The 21,757-nt window shown below is 39.6% G+C and overlaps 1 protein-coding gene across 8 annotated transcripts; it reads right to left on the minus strand.

Moving 5' to 3' along the window:
• Positions 1-748: 748 nt before the first annotated feature.
• On the minus strand, positions 749-21,204 carry ZNF207 (zinc finger protein 207). 8 transcript variants are annotated; one of them, XR_011741851.1, is made up of 14 exons: positions 21,013-21,204; positions 19,411-19,537; positions 18,851-18,989; positions 18,406-18,573; positions 17,708-17,783; positions 17,187-17,234; positions 15,098-15,168; positions 14,287-14,447; positions 13,377-13,469; positions 11,922-12,164; positions 11,158-11,320; positions 10,799-10,982; positions 10,500-10,579; positions 749-6,356 (listed from the first exon to the last, which is right to left on the minus strand). XR_011741851.1 is itself a non-coding variant. In XM_065852129.2 (13 exons), exons 1-12 carry the CDS (start codon positions 21,051-21,053, stop codon positions 10,822-10,824), a joined length of 1,491 nt encoding a protein of 496 aa, XP_065708201.1. In that variant the 5' UTR covers positions 21,054-21,204; the 3' UTR covers positions 10,235-10,579; positions 10,799-10,821. The 8 variants fall into 8 exon arrangements, 4 of the variants coding, with proteins under 4 accessions (XP_065708201.1, XP_065708200.1, XP_065708203.1 ...); XR_010652499.2 differs by having other exon boundaries at positions 749-3,245; positions 6,302-6,356; positions 10,500-10,982; XR_010652498.2 differs by having other exon boundaries at positions 749-3,248; positions 6,302-6,356; positions 10,500-10,982.
• Positions 21,205-21,757: the final 553 nt, after the last annotated feature.

The raw sequence follows: 21,757 nt of genomic DNA on the forward strand, positions 1-21,757 counted from the left end.
TCTTTCAGTTTAAAGCCACCAGCCCTTGCCCAATCACTACACACCCCTGTATAAAGTACCTGTCCAGCTCTCCTGCAGGTCCCCTTCAGGAAGTCTGCTACAAGGTCTCCCTGGAGCCTTCTCTTCTCCAGGCTGAACATCCTCAACTCTCAGCCTGTTATCACAGAAGTGCTCCAGCCCTCTGATCATCTTCATGGCCTCCTCCAGACCTGCTCCAACAGTTCCATGTCCTTCTTATGCTGGGGGCCCCAGCGCTGAACACAGCGTTCTGGGTGGGGCCTCAGCAGGGCGGAGTAGAGGGGGGGGAATCACCTCCCTCAAACCACTGTCATGCTGCTTCGGATGCAGCCCAGGATCCAGTTGGCTGTGTGGGCTGCAAGTGCACATCGCTGGGTCATGCTGAGCTCCCCATCAACCAACATCCCCAAGTCCTTCTCCTCAAGACTGCTCTCAATCCATTACCCGCCCAGCCTGTGTTTGTGCCTGGCATTGCCCCAACCCACGTGCAGGACCTTGCATGTGAAGTCAGGATTCATTTGCTTGTTTCCAGGTCTAAAACTCTTTGTTTAAAGACAAAGTTCATGTGAATCAGTTCTGGTAGTTTACAGACAATCAGAGAGCTAGTAGAGTTATTCAAACGGTAACATGAGTAAAGGTGGATTTTCTGCTCATACACTTTGGAACAGCTAACATTTGTTGCAATGATAATTTAAATAGGTCCTCAAGAGGAGAAAAAAATACACAGAAACAGTGGTTCACTTCTGTTTAATCAGCGACTGTTACAAAGTGGTAGAGATACTTTACAGATGTATATGTGCAACGATCCACTCCTGAAGCATACAGTTCATAGAAGGTTCCAATTGATGAAAACGATGTCAGATCCATATTCTTCTTTGTAAACTGAATGCTATAAAATTAAGCTAGTTACTGTTACCATTACTTGCATGCATTAAAGCGATGCACGTACTTACCAGTCTCTCACTTTCTTGAATTAAATTCAACATCAATATTTTGCCACCTGTCTTTTGAAAAAGATCAACAATTCCATCCCTTTCACACTACTTACACAAAACCAGCATCAAGTTACAGAAAAAAAACCTTCATGACACACTAATTCCCGTGGCTGTACTGCTCCTGAGAGGGGACAGAATTCAACCATGTGCTTTTAGGTCTTTAAGAAAGTACTAACGTTTGGAGTTGGGGTTCACTGCACAGTGGCCATGATCTCTGAAATGGTGATTCAGAGTCAGGAAGCAGAAGCCTGAAGGAAACAGGGTTAACTGAGTTGCTGTCCATATATGCCACATCAGAACAGAGAAGGAAGACTTCTGAACCACATTAGACTGGACAGCTGCTGTAGTGGTGTATCAGAAAATGAGTTATAACTTAAGACTGCTCACCTGGTTACAAAAGCTCAGATTCCTAGTATTATTTTAGTGCAGTATCAAAGAAAAATAAACTTAATTCCACCAAAAAGCACTGTAATTGATTGCCATAAGTTTCACAAATAGATGATGTTCTACCAGAGTTCGTATTAAGATCTACTCTGGACAAACACGATTTTTGTTGATAAAGACACTAGAGAACACCACTACCCTTCAGCTATCCCCACCCACTGCCCAGCTGGTGTACAGGCAGTGCAGGTCAGCATCCAGCCACCATCAAAACTAACACTTCACAAAGGAATTCAGCAGGCAAAAGCAATCAGTTACTCATTCTGACTTATTACTGAGCATTGCCTTAAGCATCAGCCAGAAGTTAAAAGATGCACACATTCTGTTAATAAGGATAATGGTCTCACAGCAAGGTATCCCTATTATTCATGCACACCTGCCATTAAGACTTAGGAAATACAGGCAAAGATAAGTTACAAATTAGACAACTCTGCCCTTTTTTTTCTTCTAGGGAGAAACACCTACACAACAGTATTCAAAAATTTGCATGTAGCTAGTTCTGCAGACAAAGCAATTTAGTGTGAATGACTGAGAAGTGACGCAGAGAAGACACCAGGAGATGGGCTTCAAGCACAACTATTCTAAAACCTTGGAAGATACAATCCCCTTGAAACTTTTTATGTTAGCATGATCAAATCTGCAGTGTCGCATAAGGTTCCAAAATTTTAAAATAAGCAATACTGCTAGAAGCATCAAGTCACTCATCAATCTACTCTAGATCATACAGATAAGCTGGCAAAACTGAAGTGTCTGTTCAGCTACCACGCTAGTGTGATCTGCCCAATACCTACTTTCTATATAATTATACACCAATTAGGTCAAAAGCCCCTCAAAATTCACCATGTGATAACATGCCCTTGACAAGTGCATTAAAGCAGAGGGTTTTACAGCTCACCCAGCAGTTAAACTACGCTCTGTGCTACAGCACAGAAAGTTTCCATCTCCCATGCTGCTACGCAGAGATGAGGTACACAAGGCTTGAATAAAAATACATGTAGGCAGCTATTCTGGAGAAGGTTGCATCTTTTATCCAATCACAAAGAATCTCTCCTATTTTAACTTGTAGACTATTCTATAAAATAAAAGGCCAAAATTTCAGGAATACGGAATAGGGCAGAAGGAAAAAAGAAGAGGGGCAGAGCAGTAACTCTGGAGTAAGATAAAACAGCTGGGCAAACCCACTTTTGTTGGTAGCTTCTGAAATGGGGGGTAGGAAAGAGAAAGAAGAATAAGCTCCAGGCTCACAGACCTAACAAAGTAAAAATGTGTTGGCAGGAGACAGTAATTAAAAATAGCCAAAGAAAACTGAAAGAAAGATTACATTACTGCTATGGATTCTTACAAACAGAAATGCTCACTCCCCAACACAGCGAATATAGTCTCCTAGAATAGGTTCACTGATAAAACAGCCTCTCTTACAATAGGCAAGTTACTGAAGAAGCAACTTCAACTTTAGATATTCACAATTTTCAGTAGCACCAATGGCTATTTGTTAAGGTGCCGTATTAAATTTTCCTTAAAAGTGTTTGCAGGTATTACCTACCCGTAAGTGTAGTTAAATCCATTACAGATCTTCAAAATCTAGATGTTCACTCACTACTGAAAACAGTAGTAGATAACAGAGACATTCACATTTCAGAGACCAAAATTCCCCTCATGTATTTAAGTGGTATCATTTGAACAGATTATTTCAAATAGGAACATCAGGTACTTACAGATTAAACTAACCTGTACTGGCAGTGCTGTGGAATTTTTCTTCTCTACCAGTAAGTAGCAAATGCTGAAATTCTGCTGCTAGTTAACAGAAACACAAATTGTATTAAACCAAGGAGTTTAACCCATGATTTAGATTTTCATTTAAAAAGCTGCCAAACTTCAATTACTGCAATTTGTTGTTTTAGAAAAGCATATGAAGTAAAGGCAACTATTGACTATTTTCAACTTGCCCTTACTTTTCTGCTATTTTTCATACATAAGCCCCACGTTGAACAAGGTAACCCTGTTGCCTACCACAAACATAAAGGAAATTACAATACTTACATTGCCAGGTTCCTTCATTAAAGAGACTCAAAGTGTTTTCTTATTCTAGACTTTAAAAATGAAAGAGCAAAATGTCTTTTCTTCCACTAAAATTTATGGGAAAGAAGCTGAAGAATTCAGTGCAATTAACGTATATGTAAGTAACTCAACAGAAAAAAAAAAAAAAAGGGAGAAAGAAAAAAGCTCTGCATGACCTCTTGATCTCAAAGCATTACCTCATTTCCTAAGTTGGGAGACAGTGAAATAGGTTCCTTTGGTTGTATGGCATTGATTTCTGGTAATTCAAAACTGCTGTTAGGGAAAATCTTTTATACACATTGGCTACTAAGGGCAGCAGAAGTTGAACTTCTACACATACCCCCTTTCTGAGTAGCACCTGGGAATACAGCTAAGATTTTGACAAAATATAAGAAATAAAATTTGAGGTATCAGAAGCTTGAATCTGGCATAAGGCAGCTAGCTAAAAAGAGATATACTTTAACTGCCAGCAAGAGAAGTTTTTAAGGAAGCTTCAAGCTCTCCACATTGCATGTTTGTTTGTTTTCAGTCAAGATGATACCAGCATTATAACTCTACTATTTTCTGAAAACTTTTCAGCCTCTTTAAATTCCTGAGAAATAAAAATCTTACGATCTTGCTCGGGTGGAAGTGCCTGACTACTCAGAAGTGTGATCAGGTGTGTAAATAGGAAGCCTCGGTTCACCCCATGGACACTCAATACTGACTCGTCAGGATGACGATAACATCCTGAATCCTGTGGCTCAAGGCAGGACCTGGCTGGCTGCAGAAGCAGCAAAGTGAAGTGCCTGGCTCCCTCAAATGGACCTTCGCAAAAGTAAAAATGCATTCACTATACAGCAGAATCTATAAATGCTGTACTCAAACTGTATTTTCTTCTAGCAGAGCCTTAATGGGAATTTGTGCTCTGACAATCAAAGACTGCATAAAGCTGATGTTTACAGCGTAAGGAAAGTCACTTTTTTCCAGAACTTCAAAAGGAACATTATAAACATTACACTTCAAAATCACTTCATTTCTATCTCGATCTTTTCAAAGGCTTCCTCAAAACTTTTTTTACTCTAAACTAGTATCTGCCTACCCCAACAACTACAGGAAAATACGGTAGTCACCAATAGCTCCATTTTTATAGACTCCAGTTACTATCATCATTTCACGGGTCTGATTCGTTCAGCTGCAAGTATACACACATTTAAAAAAAAATCCTTCTGGAGGCAGTCTATTCCTCAGGGTATTTAAGGGCTACAATCTTTATTAGTCAAGGCACAAATGTATTATGAACTCATCACGCAACTGTAAAGCAAGCAAAAACTTCAAGTGTGCATGTACTTTATGTGGCACATCTCCCATTCACTTCTCTGTTAAAAACAGTGGGTGCACATTCACCCAGTTTAGTAGAGTATCAGTTAACTCTTGCCCTTTTAAAAGATCACATACCTCTACTAAAGCTTAAAAAAAAAAATGCAAAGTAGTCCCCAATACTTACTTCCAGTAATATCTATAAAAGTCAAGTCACTAAAATACTATCATCATTAGAAAAGAAATTCCATGAGATGCACAGCTTTGTGATACACAGAGTGCTGCAATACTGGAGTGCAGTAAAAGCACACTGTTGTTCCTCTAAGAGACCTCGTTTACAGTGTAAATTCCTCTCGGAATTATGCCCCTTAGGTCCACACGAGGAGGCAGGGAGGAAAATGTCACTAACAGAAATTCAGGAAAAGAGCAAAATCTGAACCATTTGCACTAGATGAGAATTTTACAGTTATAAAACCGGACTCAAACTTCTATCGGTTTTCTGTTTCACTGAAAGACCTCCTTGGACAAAACCTGTTCTTCAGAAGCTGAGTTGTCTTTAAGCAACCTCAAGCATTCAAAATGAATATATCTGCAATAGTGTGAGCGGCAACACTAAAGCTCCTTTTTCTTCACAAAGGGTAGAATTTTTTGCTAGTCGTTGTGTGAAAGAGGGAACTTAGATAACCATATACCAAAGCAAATTCTGAATATGCAACAGAATTCCATGAGGTTTCAAAAAAGTGCTATGACTTTGAGTATTGCTGCAACAGACAAAATACTGTCAAGTTTAGTGTATTTGAGAGATTGAGGAAAAGATTTTCCCTGAAACTGACAAACTGAAAAATCTGCAGCTTTGATTTCTCATTCTTCTGCTTCACCAACTTCAATCTCTATTTCTTCAAAGGGCTCTACATTAATATTTGTTGTGGTGCAGCTCACAAATGCAGCAGTATGAACATCTTAACCTCCTCCAAATAAACTGTATTCTGTAATTTAGGCTACACGATTTTGTGACCGTAAATGTCACTAACTAGTGTAAACCTACATATTTTAAGCACTTCATTAGATGCATCTCCCCAGAAGAAACATTATTAATTGGTATTTACATGCGACTAGTTCACAGACCACACAAAAGTCACATTAGCAAAACCAAAACCAAATACAGCACAAATGCAATGCAAGGGAAGAGAGGGAGGGGGCAGTGTGGCTGAAGGACCACGCGAGCAGCCTTGAAGGAAACACCTTCCGTTAAGAGAAAAGGTACCCAAACATCTTAAAACATGTTCCCTCCCCCTAAGACTCTTAAAAACACAATAATAAAAAGATAAATATTAATATAGAGCCCATCTACCAAAAGAGAATTAAAAAAAACCTAAGTTAAAATAAATTTAGGGGCCTTCACCAAACTTGCTGCAAGTTTGGGGACATAAATATCCAACAGCCATAAAGCTGTGAAAGCCCCCAGAATGAATAAAATAAATCCCACTTGCCTCAGACTGAACAGGGCAACACTGAGACTCTGCCTCAGCCTGTCCTATGGCAGGGCTATAGGAAGAAGAAAAATTTAAATTTTAGAAAAAACATGACCCAATTAAGTAAAAGACATGCATTCAAAGTTAACAAAATTCCAGTGATCAAGCAAACAAAAGAAAATGACTGCTACAGCACCTATTTAGTTAGGGCCAAAGGAAACTCTTTACAGTTGGTAGCTATTTCTGAATTGGACAGTTTGTTTTGCTTTGTATCTTGATCAATGGAACCCAAGTCAGTTGTCTTGGGGCATTCTTCCCATAACTGATAGTATTTACTCCACCAGTTCACAAAAAGATTCCATCAGCCACTGAAAATGTTCACCCTCACCTTAGTATTTATGTAGAAACTAGACCAGTACAATTATTAAGCCATCTACTATTATTCTTAAGTGTCATTAGTTACCATTTTAAACTGCAGCCCCAACTCATGGACTGGTGTATTAGATTTTCAATTTAACTGAAGAGTCATAAGGCCCTTCTTGCTGTTTGTAAAACTGAAGTAATCTCGATATTTTATCTTCTATCTTGTATGCAAAATTCTTTGATTTCTATAAAGTAACTGCAGGTTACATATTCCATTCAATTTTATCCAGGTTTTAAGAAAGTAAGTTATACAGCTCTATGGAAGTACTGTTCAAGAGCTCCACACACTAAAATAATTGCGGAAACCATAGAAGGCAGATGCAGCTGAATGTGTTTCTAGAAGCTTGTTTATGTTCTCCCATGCATGCACAGAGCGAGGAATAGTTATCCACTGAAATTATTACATATACATCCCAGCCTCAAATTTATTATCAGCACCTAAAAATCTCATCTGTGAAAAAAACAAGTTCTTTAGTCCACATAAGCCAGCTGAATTTTCGAGATTTTATTTAAAGCAACCTTTGCCAAAGGCAGAAAGATACTCTAGAGGTAGCATGAACAGTCATATCAAGACTTCCGAAAAACCAGCCTGGGCTTTTCCAAGGTCCTTCCATGCCAGTCTCACCCCTTTGGCTCTAAAAATCAGCAGATATGAGACCAGCCTCTCGTAACATTGAGAGACCATGCATAAATAATTTAGAACCTTTTAAACAAGTCCTAGATGCCATAAATTCTAAGTATGTTGCTAAACATATTTTCCCACCTGTGTATAAACATTTTCTTGCAGACTGTTTTTTGTATTCAAAGTTTGCATTACATTCCAATTTAAAGATTGACCAAAAACCACTTGCAAGTTTTAGGTTTACTGCAAGATCTGTCGTGGCAAATTTAGACAACAACTGAAAACCAAAGTATGTAATTATATCACTAAAATCCTGCAAGATACTAAAGAGATACACTTTTCTGTAATAATAAAAGCTTCTGCAATCACTTTCCAGGGAGAGCAAAAAACTGTCTGCATAGCTACGTTACATTAGGGGTTTTGTTGGTACAACTATGTTTATTAAACTTTGTACTGTAAACCAAGCCTTAGTCTTTATACAAGCAATTACCACATTCAAACTAGTTTTCCTCTTTTTGGGAAAATGCACCATAAATCCAACTCTCTGAACATTAAGAAGCAGTGTCCAAAGAAATGAAGGCAGGCACCAACAGACAACATATGCACTGAAACACCCGCCTCTTTAGGGAGCATACACAGGAGACAGAAGAGTAATTAAAGAGTAATTAAAGATAGCCACATCACAGCTCTTAGAGCACAGAACTGACAGGAGCAGGAAATGGAAGTATCCACGTGAAAAATCATGGAAAAAATGTTTACCGGCTTGCTGTAGATAATTAAGAGTACTGTATGAATAATACGTGGCAGCACTTGGCTGAGGGATTATCATAACATTACTACTAAGGAAAGTTCAATCTTAAATAGCATCAAAGCTGTAAGTCTATGTAGTATTAGCTACGAAATGGTACTATTATCAGAACGAGACATTCACTACTTAAAAGAGGGAAACTCTTGGTTAATACAACTTGCAGAGTATGCTGAGTTAACAGTACATGCAGTAAAGTTTTCAAGTATTTATCCCAGGAAAGGTTGGGGTCTGAAAACATACCAGTAAGTTACAGAAAGACACCAAAGGGAGAAGGTATTTACTTTACTAGGGGTAGGAGGGGAAAACATCCTCACAGCAGCACTACTACCTTCAGAAAAAAACCCAGAAGTTCTATAGTTTTAAAAGCACAAGTTAAGATCCATTTCTAACGTATTATGTGTAGCATTACAAAAAGGATGAATGTAAGACAGGGTAAAAGTCTCTCCAGCATTTTGTGATTACCCTTATTAGATAAAGAAAAACAGAAAACCAGAGTACAAAAGTATTGTCTAAGCAAAACAGTTCTATCTGTTAGACTGATGTACAAAGCAAGATGAAGAGAGCTAACGAGAGATCTGACATCAAGGCCCACTCAGCACATTTGCAAGCCAAATACTGCACATCTGACAGGTGATCAGCAGATACCAGAGAGAACTGCTTCTCAACAGAGGCTTGGAGTTATGGTCTTCAAACTGCCAAACATGTCAGAAAAAGTGTCTGAGAATTCTTAATGGTTAAACTAAGGCTGTTCAGCTGCAATTAGCATGTTTTGGATGCTCTGGGCACTTTTACGAACCATTCAGTGACCTCAAGTTGGAAAGCAAGAGACAATGTAGTATTTTAGCTGTACTGTATTTCTGGACTATCAAGAAACAGTACAGAATAAAGCCACATTAAGGACTTAAGTGTAGCTAAAAAAACCCCCAAGACTCTCACGAAAGAGCCAAAACACTCAGTATTATATAAATTATTGTGACAAAAACTCCACCATCAACAAAAACACTTACGGAACATAAACTGACAAAGAAATGCTGACAGTCTTTCTAAACTACCCTAAACGATGAGGTATCTCCAGAAATTAAATTGCACAGATAAGGCTTGAGGCTGGAACATGTATTTAAAGTTGACCTGCAAATGAAAAATTCACCATTCCTTTTATTTCCTGTTGCGAAGAGACCAGGGAAGCTCTCACTGCCCTTCTCTCGAAAAAGTCTCCCTCTGCATTGCCATTCGCATCAGAAATACCACACACTAACACAAGGATGTTAGACATTCAGAGAATCGCAACCTTGACAGTAATCTATCACTGTACTCTTATAAATAGATAAATGACTAATTCATATGGGGAAGACCTCTCTGATAATTGTAATAAGGAGAACTGATAAAAAGGTCTCTTAGGTTCTAGACTCCAGACATTTCCATTAAATGGCTCAAGAAACCCAGCCAACATCATAGCACACTATGGACTGTCCATCTTTTAGACTGTTGATATCTGAAATTCTGAACATTTAAAGTAAAAATACCATATAACATATTACTCTTGCCCCTCTTGTCTCTTTTATACACTGAGAAGAAATTAAAGTTACTTTTTCTCTTTTGCAGGTCAACTTCAATACAACATCAACTGGAAGTCACTCACCCATGTGACATGCACCTAAGCTTCTAGAAATCTTAATCTAAAAGGCTCCTGAAATTCATATCCGTTTGCACATTAAAAAGAGTCAGTTGAAGAATAAACTAACAGGACACATCTGGCACTAGGATGCGTCTTAGAGCAATCACTTTTACATCCCACAGGCATTTCAAATCTATTGAGAACAAGAAAGCTCAAATAAAGAAACCTATGCATTAAGAGAAGTTACAATCTAAGAGCTAAGATGTGCCTCCTGCAGCCTCAGTTTTGAGGAGTCAGTTAATAAGTGTACAGGTCTTTGTCTACTCAGACGTGCAGCTAAGGAGTGACTTAATTTTAGAACAATTCAGATTTTATCAAAACAGCACCAATAACTGTGTTCATTACACCAACAGCTACCACGGCATGCATCTGTACAAACCTTTCAGGCAGTTGTCCACAGCTGGTCATGAATAAAAAGGCATATAAATTTTTATCTTCTTTTATTACAATGAAGTTTATAACGGTACAGAAAAGTCACGAGACCTTAGTGGGTCAGTTTACTTAAACCCTGAAACAGGAGGAACTCTAAATACATTAAATATTGTTACAAGTTCAGACTTAAATGTACAAGTAGTTTGGAACAGTTACAGCCCTCACCAAACTGTGTTGGGGACATGAAGTCCAACAGCACTTGAAGTGCTGTGAAGGCTTAATTTCACAAATAGCAACATAATGGTACAGAACTTGCCTTTAAGGTGGTATGTTCATGTAATTCCAGCGCCTTCACAATTTAACGAACCATATTTACTATACTTCACTTCTAAAAACCTAGATGAAACATGAAAAAGAAGCCATACAGTATAAATTGCAATATCAGGAAAAGTTCCTGTTATTATTCCAAATAATTTTCCCATGTAAAATAAGAATGTCCAATAGCTCCTTGCATGGGGGAAGATACTTATTTTTTTAAAGTCACAATGCAGCCTTAATTGACGGAAGCTCGGCTATATTAACAGCACAAGATGAGAAAAGGTTTAATCTCCAAACCTATTAGAGCGTGTGTAGTAGCATCAGTAGCGGCCACCCTGCGACATGACAGGAGGTCTCATTCCCATTGGAGGTCGAGGAGGTCCACTTTGGTAAGGGGGCACCATTGGAGGTCCCTGACCGTATGGAGGCATCGCTCCAGGAAGATATCCTGGCATGCCCTGGTGATGAGCACCATACTGACCTATAAAAAGAACATTTAAGATGCAAAGAATAGGGTTTTTTTAAAAATAATGGGCAGAAATCGCATTTTGTGAAAAGCTTCACCACCCCCACTGCCAGTAGATGGCCCTGCATGTTTTAAAAAAGTTTCAAGACAAAGCTTTTCAAGAAAAGAGAACTGCAAAACTTATGATTACCATGAGGTGGCATGGGAGGTCTCATTCCTTGCTGTTGCGGAGGAATTCCTGGCTGTGGTGGCATCATACCTCCAATTGGTCCAACTGGTGGATTACCCAAGGCAGCTTGTCCCGCTCGAGGAAGATTGCGCTGATATTTAGGCAACTGTGCCCTTCTCTCTTCCTAAAACCAAGAACAGACAAGAGTAACACACTGTAAGACTCAAACTCATCAAAAGCAATTAAATAGAAAGTGTAACAAAGTAGATTACAGGTACTACACTATTTCAAAGACTGCTGCTGGTAACCTTACACAGTAGCATCTGTATTTTCCCCCTTCCTTCAAAGTTACTGTATCAATGGTGGCTAGTCTAGCATTTGGCACCCAACACAAATTCTCCTTCTCCCTCAGCTGAAAAAAAGCTTTTTCCTCATAACAAGCTGGGACAAAAAAGCCAAACACAAATCTGAAGATATCTGAACTGAAATTAAGGTTCGTTTTATCCATATTTCTGACTGCTGTAATAGCATCAAGATCACTTCCAACTTTTCTTTTGTCCCACATTCATTAGCATCACCAAGAAAAATAAAGCTTAAATCTGCAGCAGGAACATTGCAATATGCCAGCCATCACCTTGCAACCAAACTTTTATCAATGCACGATTCTGCTACATTAATACTGCGCAGTTTGCACTGTTATCAGAATACGCATAACGCAGACCACAGAAGAAATATCAGCATGAATTGCATTTTTCAGTTATGACAATTAAAATATTTTCACTTACCAGTGATATATCCTCATCTGGATGGATCAACTTACTGGTTGCACTGGTGGTTGTTAGGGTAGCAGGTTTACTTGTTATCGATGTAGCTGGTTTAGCTGCAGTACTGTTTGTCGTGCTAGTGGTTGAGGCTGTAGACTGTGTGTAAGCAGGGAATGTAGGTTTGGGGGGTTCTGTTGTTGTTGCAGGTGTAGAATTCAAAGGTTTGAAATCAGTACCAACCGGACCTGGAACAGCTGCTGCAGCCTGTGAAACAGAGACAGATCAATATTTCTCAACGCATAAGAAATTAAATGATGTCTGTTAGACCTCTGAAATCTTCCAGTGAGATACATAATTAAAACAAGCTTGACAAAAGTAAAGTTCAGCCTTATCGCATACTAGAGCAACTGAAAACAAGACAAAATAAAACCCAGTATTTACACATATATACACAAACACACACCGGAAAGTCTAAAATCTGCAGGTCAAAACCCACAACTAGAAAAAAAGGAACAACAAAAAGCCCCCCACTATCAAAATTTTTATCTTAAATACTGAGTTTGGTAAACGTCTAAATCTTTCCTGAATCACTGTTCTATTAAGAGTCTATACATATAAATTCATCGTTCTGTTACTAAATTATTAGCATCGTTCTCTACTAAATTATTAGCATACTTCAGCAACCATTAGAGTACAGCTCAAAGTGTTAGTATTCATTAAAATTAGGTATTTAAGAAATGCTTTAATGAAATATTTAAGAAAGCTCTATTGCATCAGCGTTTTTGTTTTAAGCACTCTCTATAAAAACACTGCAATATTTTCATAAAGAATTATGGCTCTCTATAGATCTTTAATCTCACTTGTAAAATGAAGACTCAACTGAAGACAGACATGAGGTCCACTACAGATTCCAGCATCTCACTTTCCTACTTCTTCCTTAATTTAAAACTGTGAGACAAGTTTGCTTTACTTGGCTTCCTCTGAAGACACAGCAATCTCCAAAGCAAGCTTTAGAAACAAAAGCATTCTCTTGTAACTAGTCACTGTACATCTAGATTTATCTGAACTTTCCAACCAAAACAAAAATATTTCACTCTTTTGCACATAATGCAAATTACAAAATTCCCTGCATTATGATGTACAATATTAAACAACATAAACTAAAAAGCCTTCACCATGCATCAAGCTAACCACTGCCCACTAAAATGCATTTAACTGCTTTCATGCTTTTTTTAACCCTTTAGAACCAGGATGTAACATTTCATTCTTTCACACTAAGAAAAATTAGGTGCTTTGACACGCTTACTTCTAGTAAGATGCAAGTGACAATCAAGGACTCTGCAGTTTTACCAGCTAAACATAATCAGGAATATAACAGAAATTATCTGAAGATGTTTAGTCAATTTTAGATTTTACAGAACGGTCCAAAGGGTTAAGTTGCAAAACAATTTTTTTTAACTGTGACTTCCTGCGTACTTGTGCTGTGCTAGGAAACAGAGCGTTAGAAGATGCTGACAGACTTTCTGAATTGGAGGAAGCTGTACTTGAGCTTGTGACAGGTGTCCCCATCTGTAGCATAAAAGAAAGGAAACAGTGAAAAGTCTCCAAACAAATGGGTGGACAGTATCCAGATGAAAGGATTTCTTACACTAAGCCATTTCTTATGAAAGGACTGTGTTTTTGTAAATGAGTATTTTCCCTGCAGAAGTCCAAAATGCAAAGAATACACTACCAAGGTCTCTGTAACATACTTGAAAGCAACCAAAAACTTCAAACTTATACAGAACAAGAGTAATCAAAGGGTAGAGGTCACAAGCCACTATCAATTCCCCACTTCCCTCCCCAAAACATTTAAACAAGTTTTTATTACCTTTACTTACTCAACTTTTTAAAGTAAAAAAAAATCTCCTAATTCAGTCAATGTTTAACCAGTTTAAAAAGACTATAGAATAAATCAGTCCATCTATGGGTTGAGAGCCCATTATAAAAAGGAGAGAATAAGTCACGTCAAGATTTGTACTTTGGAAATTTTATGTAAAGTTCTGTGCAATCAGATTCCTGTAGCTGACTAACACATCCCTTCACCCACCCAAAGAACCCTTAAAAATGACAAACTAAATGGATTAAAGAAAGAAGTGTTTTTCATACTCCTTTCTCCCCCATGTGCTTACAGAATTTCTGTCTGGCTTCATGGCTACTATAAGACAAACAAAAGAACCTTTTAAAATTTGTTCAAGCACTACACTGAATTAAAACTTAAGAATCAACCAAAGCAAGAAACTTAACCAATCATTTATCAGGCCTCCTCAATAATAAAGAATAGATACTATTGAGACAGTGGCAATTTGAAGAATATAACAATAGATTCCAGGCTATGATATCTTACCTGCCCCGCACTTGGGAAGAGCGGTTTAGTAACCGGAGGCTGGGGGGTAGGTGCCGCTGCAGCAGGAGCTGGAGGTCTGTTGAGAATGCCTGGAGCTGTAACAGGCTGTGCTTGGGTCATCGGAGGCATCCCAGGACGAGGACCAACAGGCGGTGGCATACCTACAAACCAGAGAACAAGTAACCAGTTAGGCTGAAGGAAGTAAGAATCCTCTACTCCTTTAGAGGATTCTGTTCACGGTGTTCCCAAGAACAAAGTGGCCCTCAGGGAAGATGTAATTTTAAGGTAATAGCAAAATAAAACATCACAAAAGTTAATGCCAACAGTCAGTAAAAACATTCATGCATAGGCAGTAACCTCAGACACTACAGAACAATACCGAACTAAGTTGTGTTTTCTACTAGAGTTTCAGTGAAGAAGTTTATGCTCTCAATAAATCAATGCAATTAATGTTGTTCTTCACACAACTTGGGTGTATCACCAACATTATTTCTCACTTTGCACAACATTTTCAATTGTTACAATTTTCCAGCTGCAGTCACAGACATTAAAAAAGGACTGAAGAAAGACTAGGCAACAGAAAGCCAGCAAAAATGCAACGAGAAAGCTATATTCTACTTCTTACCTTCACAATGGTATCATACACAATGACACCTTCACCTGTGCACAAGAGTGGCTTCTGTAGCAATCAATCCACACCAAAGTGGTGGCATAAGTCTGTATATTCTTTATATAAATCCTAACTCTCACTGGAAATAAATAAACATCATGTAGCTCTCCCCATAGTACGAGTTTGACAACCCTGACCTACCTGGTGGCATGCCAGGCATAAGAGGCGGTATTCCTGGCCCAGGAGGCATCATTCCACCCATCGGCATCATCCTATTAAACAGAAAATGAGCACTGGTATGAACACTCATGAGAAACTGTTAAACAACTCGCACATACCTGTATTAGATAAAATATTATGGTAAGTAATTTCAAGAAGCTCTGAGGCAACTCAGAACCAGCTGACTCCACAGTAAGAACTGTTTTTCTATAACTCCTCAAGCTTCCTCTTCCACTATTACCAGATTTCCAGAATTGGTGTCTCCCTCGAAATCTATTTCAACCTACTAGTCTCAGCAGGGCATTCCAAGAATGTGATCTTAGCACACTGAGAAAATTTGGGCGTAAGAAAAACAGCTAACTGCCATCACATTAAAAGCGCTGTACATCTGCTATTACTCCTTCCTGACACCACAAGTCTATTTGTGGTTATAGCACCCTCATATTATTTTAACATATTCTCCTTACTCTAGTGAATGGCTGACAACACAAATCTGTAAAGCCATCCACAAAAAAATGATAAAAGCAGAGTTGAGACCACAGGAAAAGAAAGCTTCTGGAGTTTCAAGTACATTAAATATTCCCTACACTAAGGATAGAAAAGAAGATTATATATATATTTTTTTTTCATTAGAAGTCCTAATTAGGGCACACTTTTGCTTCATATTAAAAACGGGGTTTTTGGGTTGTTGGTGTTTTGTTTTCCTGCTACTGATAACTGAAGAAAAAAAAAAGTATTTCCTAACAGAAAGGTGGCATCTAAATGACTTATCCGCATCTCCTAAATCACATTACAAATTAATACATGTTCCCCATCTAAACCATATATACAACCCTCAATATAAGCAAATTCCTCCTGAGCAGGGCTGCAACTCCATTAAAAAAAAAAAAAAATTGTATTATCTGAGATTACTATACAGTTTTTGTACAGAGAACAAACCAAGTGTAGCTTAAGTCTGCCTCTTCCCCCCTCGCCCCCCCCCGCCCAGACTCTCAAAGCTGGATTAAGGAAGCAAAACAGAAATGCTTTACTTAGCAAGATAAAGCGAGATGTAGCAAACAAGTACACTCCAAAACCCCAGGAAGAAGCAGTTTCTATTTGCGTGACAAAGTCAAGACACCTTCACCTTTGCTGCTTCACAGTCAAACCAAACCGTCATGAACAGGCAAGCACTCCTTCTGCAAAGCAAACTGCTACTCTTATTTTTCTTCCCAACTTGCCTACCACTGCTTCAAAGAGATCAACCAAATGCAGAACCAGTAATGACTGGGAATAAAGTACCATCGCCCGCTTTTTGAGCTGATGGGTGGAGAAGGCAAAAGTCAGTCTTTTGACAACTGTTAGACCCCAAAAAAGTGATGTTCACTGCCTGCTGCCACCAGAAAGACGACTTTCTGAGAAACTGCAGGGACTGTGCTAGAACTAGCGCCACATTAAAACAAAAGTTGCTTCCTGGGTCCTAATTCTTCTTTGCTCATTTTTTAAACTAAATATAATCAGGTTAAGTAAGCAAAATTTTAGATTAAACTTGTGTCTTTTACTAAATAACATTACATTCACCTGAAGTTAACTAAGCATTTAAGGAGAACTAAGTACCATCAAGTCTTATAAAATACTGTTCAGTTTCCACCCAGAAAAGGTACAGTCATGATGAACACCCACACGATGTTCAACTATGACATAATTTTACAACAACATTTATGTCTCAGAAACAAACAAATGCCCACACTTTCACCTCAGTGAACTTCAAAACTGAGAAACAAAGTTCCTGGAGTGTAATGAATTGAGCAAAAGGAGCTCCACTCCGGTTCAAGAGAGGTTTTTAGTCCCTAAGGGTCTAGTTTGTTACTATTTTCTAGAATGTATTTCTCATAACATAGTTTTGTAGTATTCATTCAGAGAAAGCATAAAAACTTCAGATATTATACTACAACAAAACCTAACCAGACACTTCCCCCACATTCTTAGGCAATATTCAGAAGTTTTCAGTATGACAATTTCAAGTTTATCAAAAACATGACATAAAATGACATAATGAATGTACCTAGAATTACATTAATGAGATGCTTACATGTTTCCACCACAAAATGACTGCATGTATTTTCTCTGTTGATGTAATCTGTGAAAATTTATGACAAAATCAAAATCTAACTGTGATTTTCCAAACACACTGTGAAAAGGTAGATACGGTATCAACCCCAACCAAGCCTAAAAACCAACATCTTACTTTTGCCCAAAATACAAGAAAAAAGTAAACCATCCAGTATTTTTTTCCTGTTGGCTTGGTGACTGATAACCAGATACAACACATGTGCAATGCACAAAGGAACAGTGGCTCACAGAAGGCTCTAAACCAACACAGAACTTTAAATTATTATACTACTCAATAAAGTCAACATAATTGATACATAAGCTGACAGTTTGGTCATATTTTTAATGTTGGTTTACAGCCATCCAGTTCTTTGGCTGGTCTTAATATCAAGGTTAGAGAGTTCACAGGTTCCTACACTTTTCTAATTAGCTTTTCTTTTCCTGTGACAGCTTAAAGTGCACAGTATGAACATGTAGTATTAAATCTTTCTTGCTACTCACCCAGGTGGCATTCCAGGCATAACTGGAGGCATTCCAGGCATCATAGGCGGAACACCTGCCATTAATGGTGGTATACCTTAAAAGAAAAATAAACTTTAAACAACTCCGCCAACATACAGTCACTAACAAATCTCATCTAATACATTCAGACTTGGATTAATGCTTTACAGGAAGCTCTGAAAGACTGTTTTTTGAAATAACGCTTACAAACAATGCAATATCAAAGACTATCTGCAAATCTTAGAATCACTGTTCTCAGTCCTGCAAGACTCCATATATTTTCTTAGTAGCCTCCAAAGAACATTATCATTACAGAAAATATGATGAGACCAGTTTTTGCTGTCATTGATCAAAATTCTCTCAACATACTTGTGGTCTGTGTACAAACTGCCTGCTATATGCTGGCAGTCTCTAGATACTTTCTTCCCTGTTTTCAAAATACCACCAAAAATATAATTGATACACTTACGTTTAAAGCACTAATCTGTCCTAACTAACATGTTTGTTGAGCCTAGGTGCAAGCATTAACTATATTAATCTATTTCACAAGGGAAGACATGCACACACACAGAATGGGGGAAGAAAACTAAGAAACCGGTTATGTGCGCCTCACAAAATAATTTTGTGACCTCTAACGCCCAGTGTTAGAAAGGGCAGATTATTATTTCAGGATGCAAGCAGCAACCTGTGTTTCTTACCTGGAGGCATCCCTGGTGCACCTGGCACGGGAGGCAAACCCGGCTGTGCCATGGGGGGAATGTACCCCTGCTGGGGCTGAACCTGCTGGGGTTGAAATGAAGTTGAAGCTGCAGATTCATCATCTTCATACTCATCAGAATCATCTTGTTGTTTCTTTTTCTGGCTTTCTGTTGAGGAATACAATGTATATAGTCACATTGAAGGCAAATTATATTCTATGAAATTCATTTTATCTGGGGTATTCCAGTTAGAACAGATAACAATATTCAAATCTTATGAGCTACCTCTGAACAGGAAAAGAAAAATATCTCTCAGCCTTCTACAGGATTGGCAGAAGTGTAGAGCTGCGGTTAGAGAACGCACCAAACCCAGCCCTCCCTCTTCTGAGTATCAGTAAGAAACAGGCTCGGGAAGTAACGGATAACTAGACAGATCACACTTTACCCTGAGTTTTTTGTTCAAGTAACCTCCTCCGTTCCTCCATGTCTTTTTCTGGAATGCCCTCCATGCCATAGATTTCCAGTTCAATATCTGTTCTTCCAGGAATAGCATTTGGAACAGCATCTATTGTTTCTTTATGTACCTGGAGAGAAAAAAAAAATCTTCCTGACCACAATTCAGGTTAAATTCTATGTGTTCTTCAGCCAGTTTCAAGACAGAAAATGAATATCCTTAATGGGAAGAATCTCTCTGGCCAAGCATTTTCTTGATATGTACTCCCTAATCACTATTAACTACCATAAGCATTTTAAATCAGTTTAAATAAACTTGTCTTCTGAATACCAAAACAAGTCCTTCACTCCTCCTACAGCCCAAACTGACAGCAGAGACCTCTACTGCACACTTTGCACAAGACTGCTGCAGGACTCCTGTTACAGAAACAGATCATTGTTTTTTCTCAGTGTTTTTTAAGAAGCACCAAATCCCCCACCTTTTAAAATTCCCTATTCATTCCAATTTTAGATACTGTTAAGAAAAGCTTACGTAAGTCTAAAACTTCTTACCTGCATGCAATGTATAGCTAAGCCAGGTCCTGTATACAGTTTCTTATGACATATATGGCATTTAAAGTGCTTTGCTTTTTGATGCTGTATAAGGATTTTTTCATCATCAAAATCCCTGTTACAGTACCTATTGAAGACTGTTAAGGAAACATTTAAACCCCAAAGTGACCCTCTATATAACACAGTTAGCATCATGATTCTTCCTCAAACAAAAACATAAGAAACATCTCTGAGCATTCAAATAATGACAAATACTTCATGGGTGTCTGAACCCAATTCTCCCCCGACCTCAGACCACCCAGACAGGTACAAAACCAGCAAGATGTGTGCCCGTAATCAGAATAATCATTTGATTCCATATTCTTTTACACACGTGTTTCAAGTCCACATTTTCCTAAGTGCACTCATTCCTTCTCTGCGGATGTTTAGATTAAAATAATGTTGCTGACACATTAAAGGAGAAACAGACTTGAAATCCACAAAAGGGAAGTGATGCTGGACACTTACAAGTGTCTATTAATGTCTATTTAACAACAAGTATCAGGAGCTAACATTTATAAAAGAGAAAGGTTTCAGTCAAAAATTCCTTTCCTTCTTCAGTTATCCAGCTATCATTTTTATGACACTGCATAATTCACTGCAGTCAATAAAGAATGCTGGTTTTCAACAGAAGGACTTTAAGCAAAGAACTTTCCGGACATCTATGTGACAGAAAAGACAAACTGCAATTTCCTCACTGCAGGTCAGCATTAGTATTTCAGCAACCCACACGTATCTTCTTAAGCGACACAAACACGTTATTTATTCGCCATTCCTTTTTAACACAATGTGTCCCTCACTTCCACCAAAACTTGAAATATATTAATGCTTAAAACAGAAGCACAGATGCCTTCCAACAGAAAATGGTAAAATATCTCAGCGCGGCTTATAAAATCCTTTCTTAAACAATTCTAGATCGGGCAGAAATTCTAGAGAGCGAAAAGCTAAATCTGTAATCACCCCCTAAACAAAAAGCAGATTGTAAAGAAGCGATCGCAGAAAAATCCACCGTGATTTCCAAATACTGCGAAATTACACGTGACTTTGAGGCAGTAATTACAAATTTGAAGGCGCCCCCCTAAGAAAATAAGTGTTTTAAAAAAATCTGTTTTAATCACATCCGCCTTATTTCTTCTCGAATAACTGTATTTATCAGAGGGATGTTCTCCCGCTAACACCCTTCCCTCTGGGATAAAACCCCTTCTCCATTTTCCCCATGACCCCGGCAATCCCGCTGGGGCTGCCCACGGGTGCGCCAGGACCACTCAGTGAAGCTCCGGCCTCCCGGAGCGCGGCCGAGGCCTCAGGCGCGGGAGCGGGCGGAACAGGCCGCGGCGGGGAGAAGGGCACGGGCCAGGCCCCATCCCCGCGCTGAGGAACACAAAAACGGAGCCGCAGCAAGGACGGAGCCCAGCTGTAACGGGGGCGGAGAGAAGAGCCCCATCGCAGGAGAAAGCAGCTGGGCGCAGAACGGGACAGGACGGGGCACACACACGACGGGCCAGGCCGCTGCCCTCCCCCGCCCAGCTCCCCGCACCCGCCGCGTCCCACACAGAAGGATACCAGCACCAAGGCTTCAGCTGCTTCTTCTTCTTACGGCCCATGACGGCGGCAGCGCCCCCGATCTACACAGAAAGGAGACGGCCCAGCTCTTCCCTCCTGAACCGCAACGCCCGCACCAGCCCCACACAGCCCAGCGACACAAAATGGCCGCCACGGGCCCTCCTGGCGTTGCCGCCTCCGCGCTCCCAGCCTGCACCGCGGCGCGGCGGGAAGGGACAGGGCTGCGCACGTGACGGGCTCTCGGGCTGTCCCGTCATGCCCCGCGGCAGCGCCCGGCCGCCATTTTGTGCCAGACCCCATTGTGGGGGTGTTTAGGCGGGTGGTTGTTTTTTCTTTTAATGTCGTGGAGAAGCTGTGTTCTCCGTACGAAATCAGGCTAGGCGAGAAGCCGGTAGCTCTGATACAGGCTTCTCTACGCGGCGGCTTGGTGGTGGTTCCCTGTGTCCGTGTAGCTGGCGCTGGCCGGGAACACTAAAGCTGACAGAAACGTGTGGAGCCTTTTCCTGTGAGGAGCTGCTGCGGGGCTGGGCACAGCCGCGAAGCTGGGCTAACAAATGCGCTCTTCTAACAGAAATCAGAAGCACAGTAGGCTGTTTAAAAACACACGGCACGGCTAATCCTGACAAATGTGATCTGAGCAGGTCCTGCCATTAACTCCGCCTCTGGAGGGTTATCTGCACTGACGGTAGTGTCTGTATCACTAAATAAGCACCTCGCAGCCGGGAGCCATGGCGGCGTTGCCCGG

Source organism: Patagioenas fasciata, chromosome 18, assembly GCF_037038585.1.
Source record: "Patagioenas fasciata isolate bPatFas1 chromosome 18, bPatFas1.hap1, whole genome shotgun sequence".
Classification (NCBI taxonomy): Eukaryota; Metazoa; Chordata; class Aves; order Columbiformes; family Columbidae; genus Patagioenas; species Patagioenas fasciata.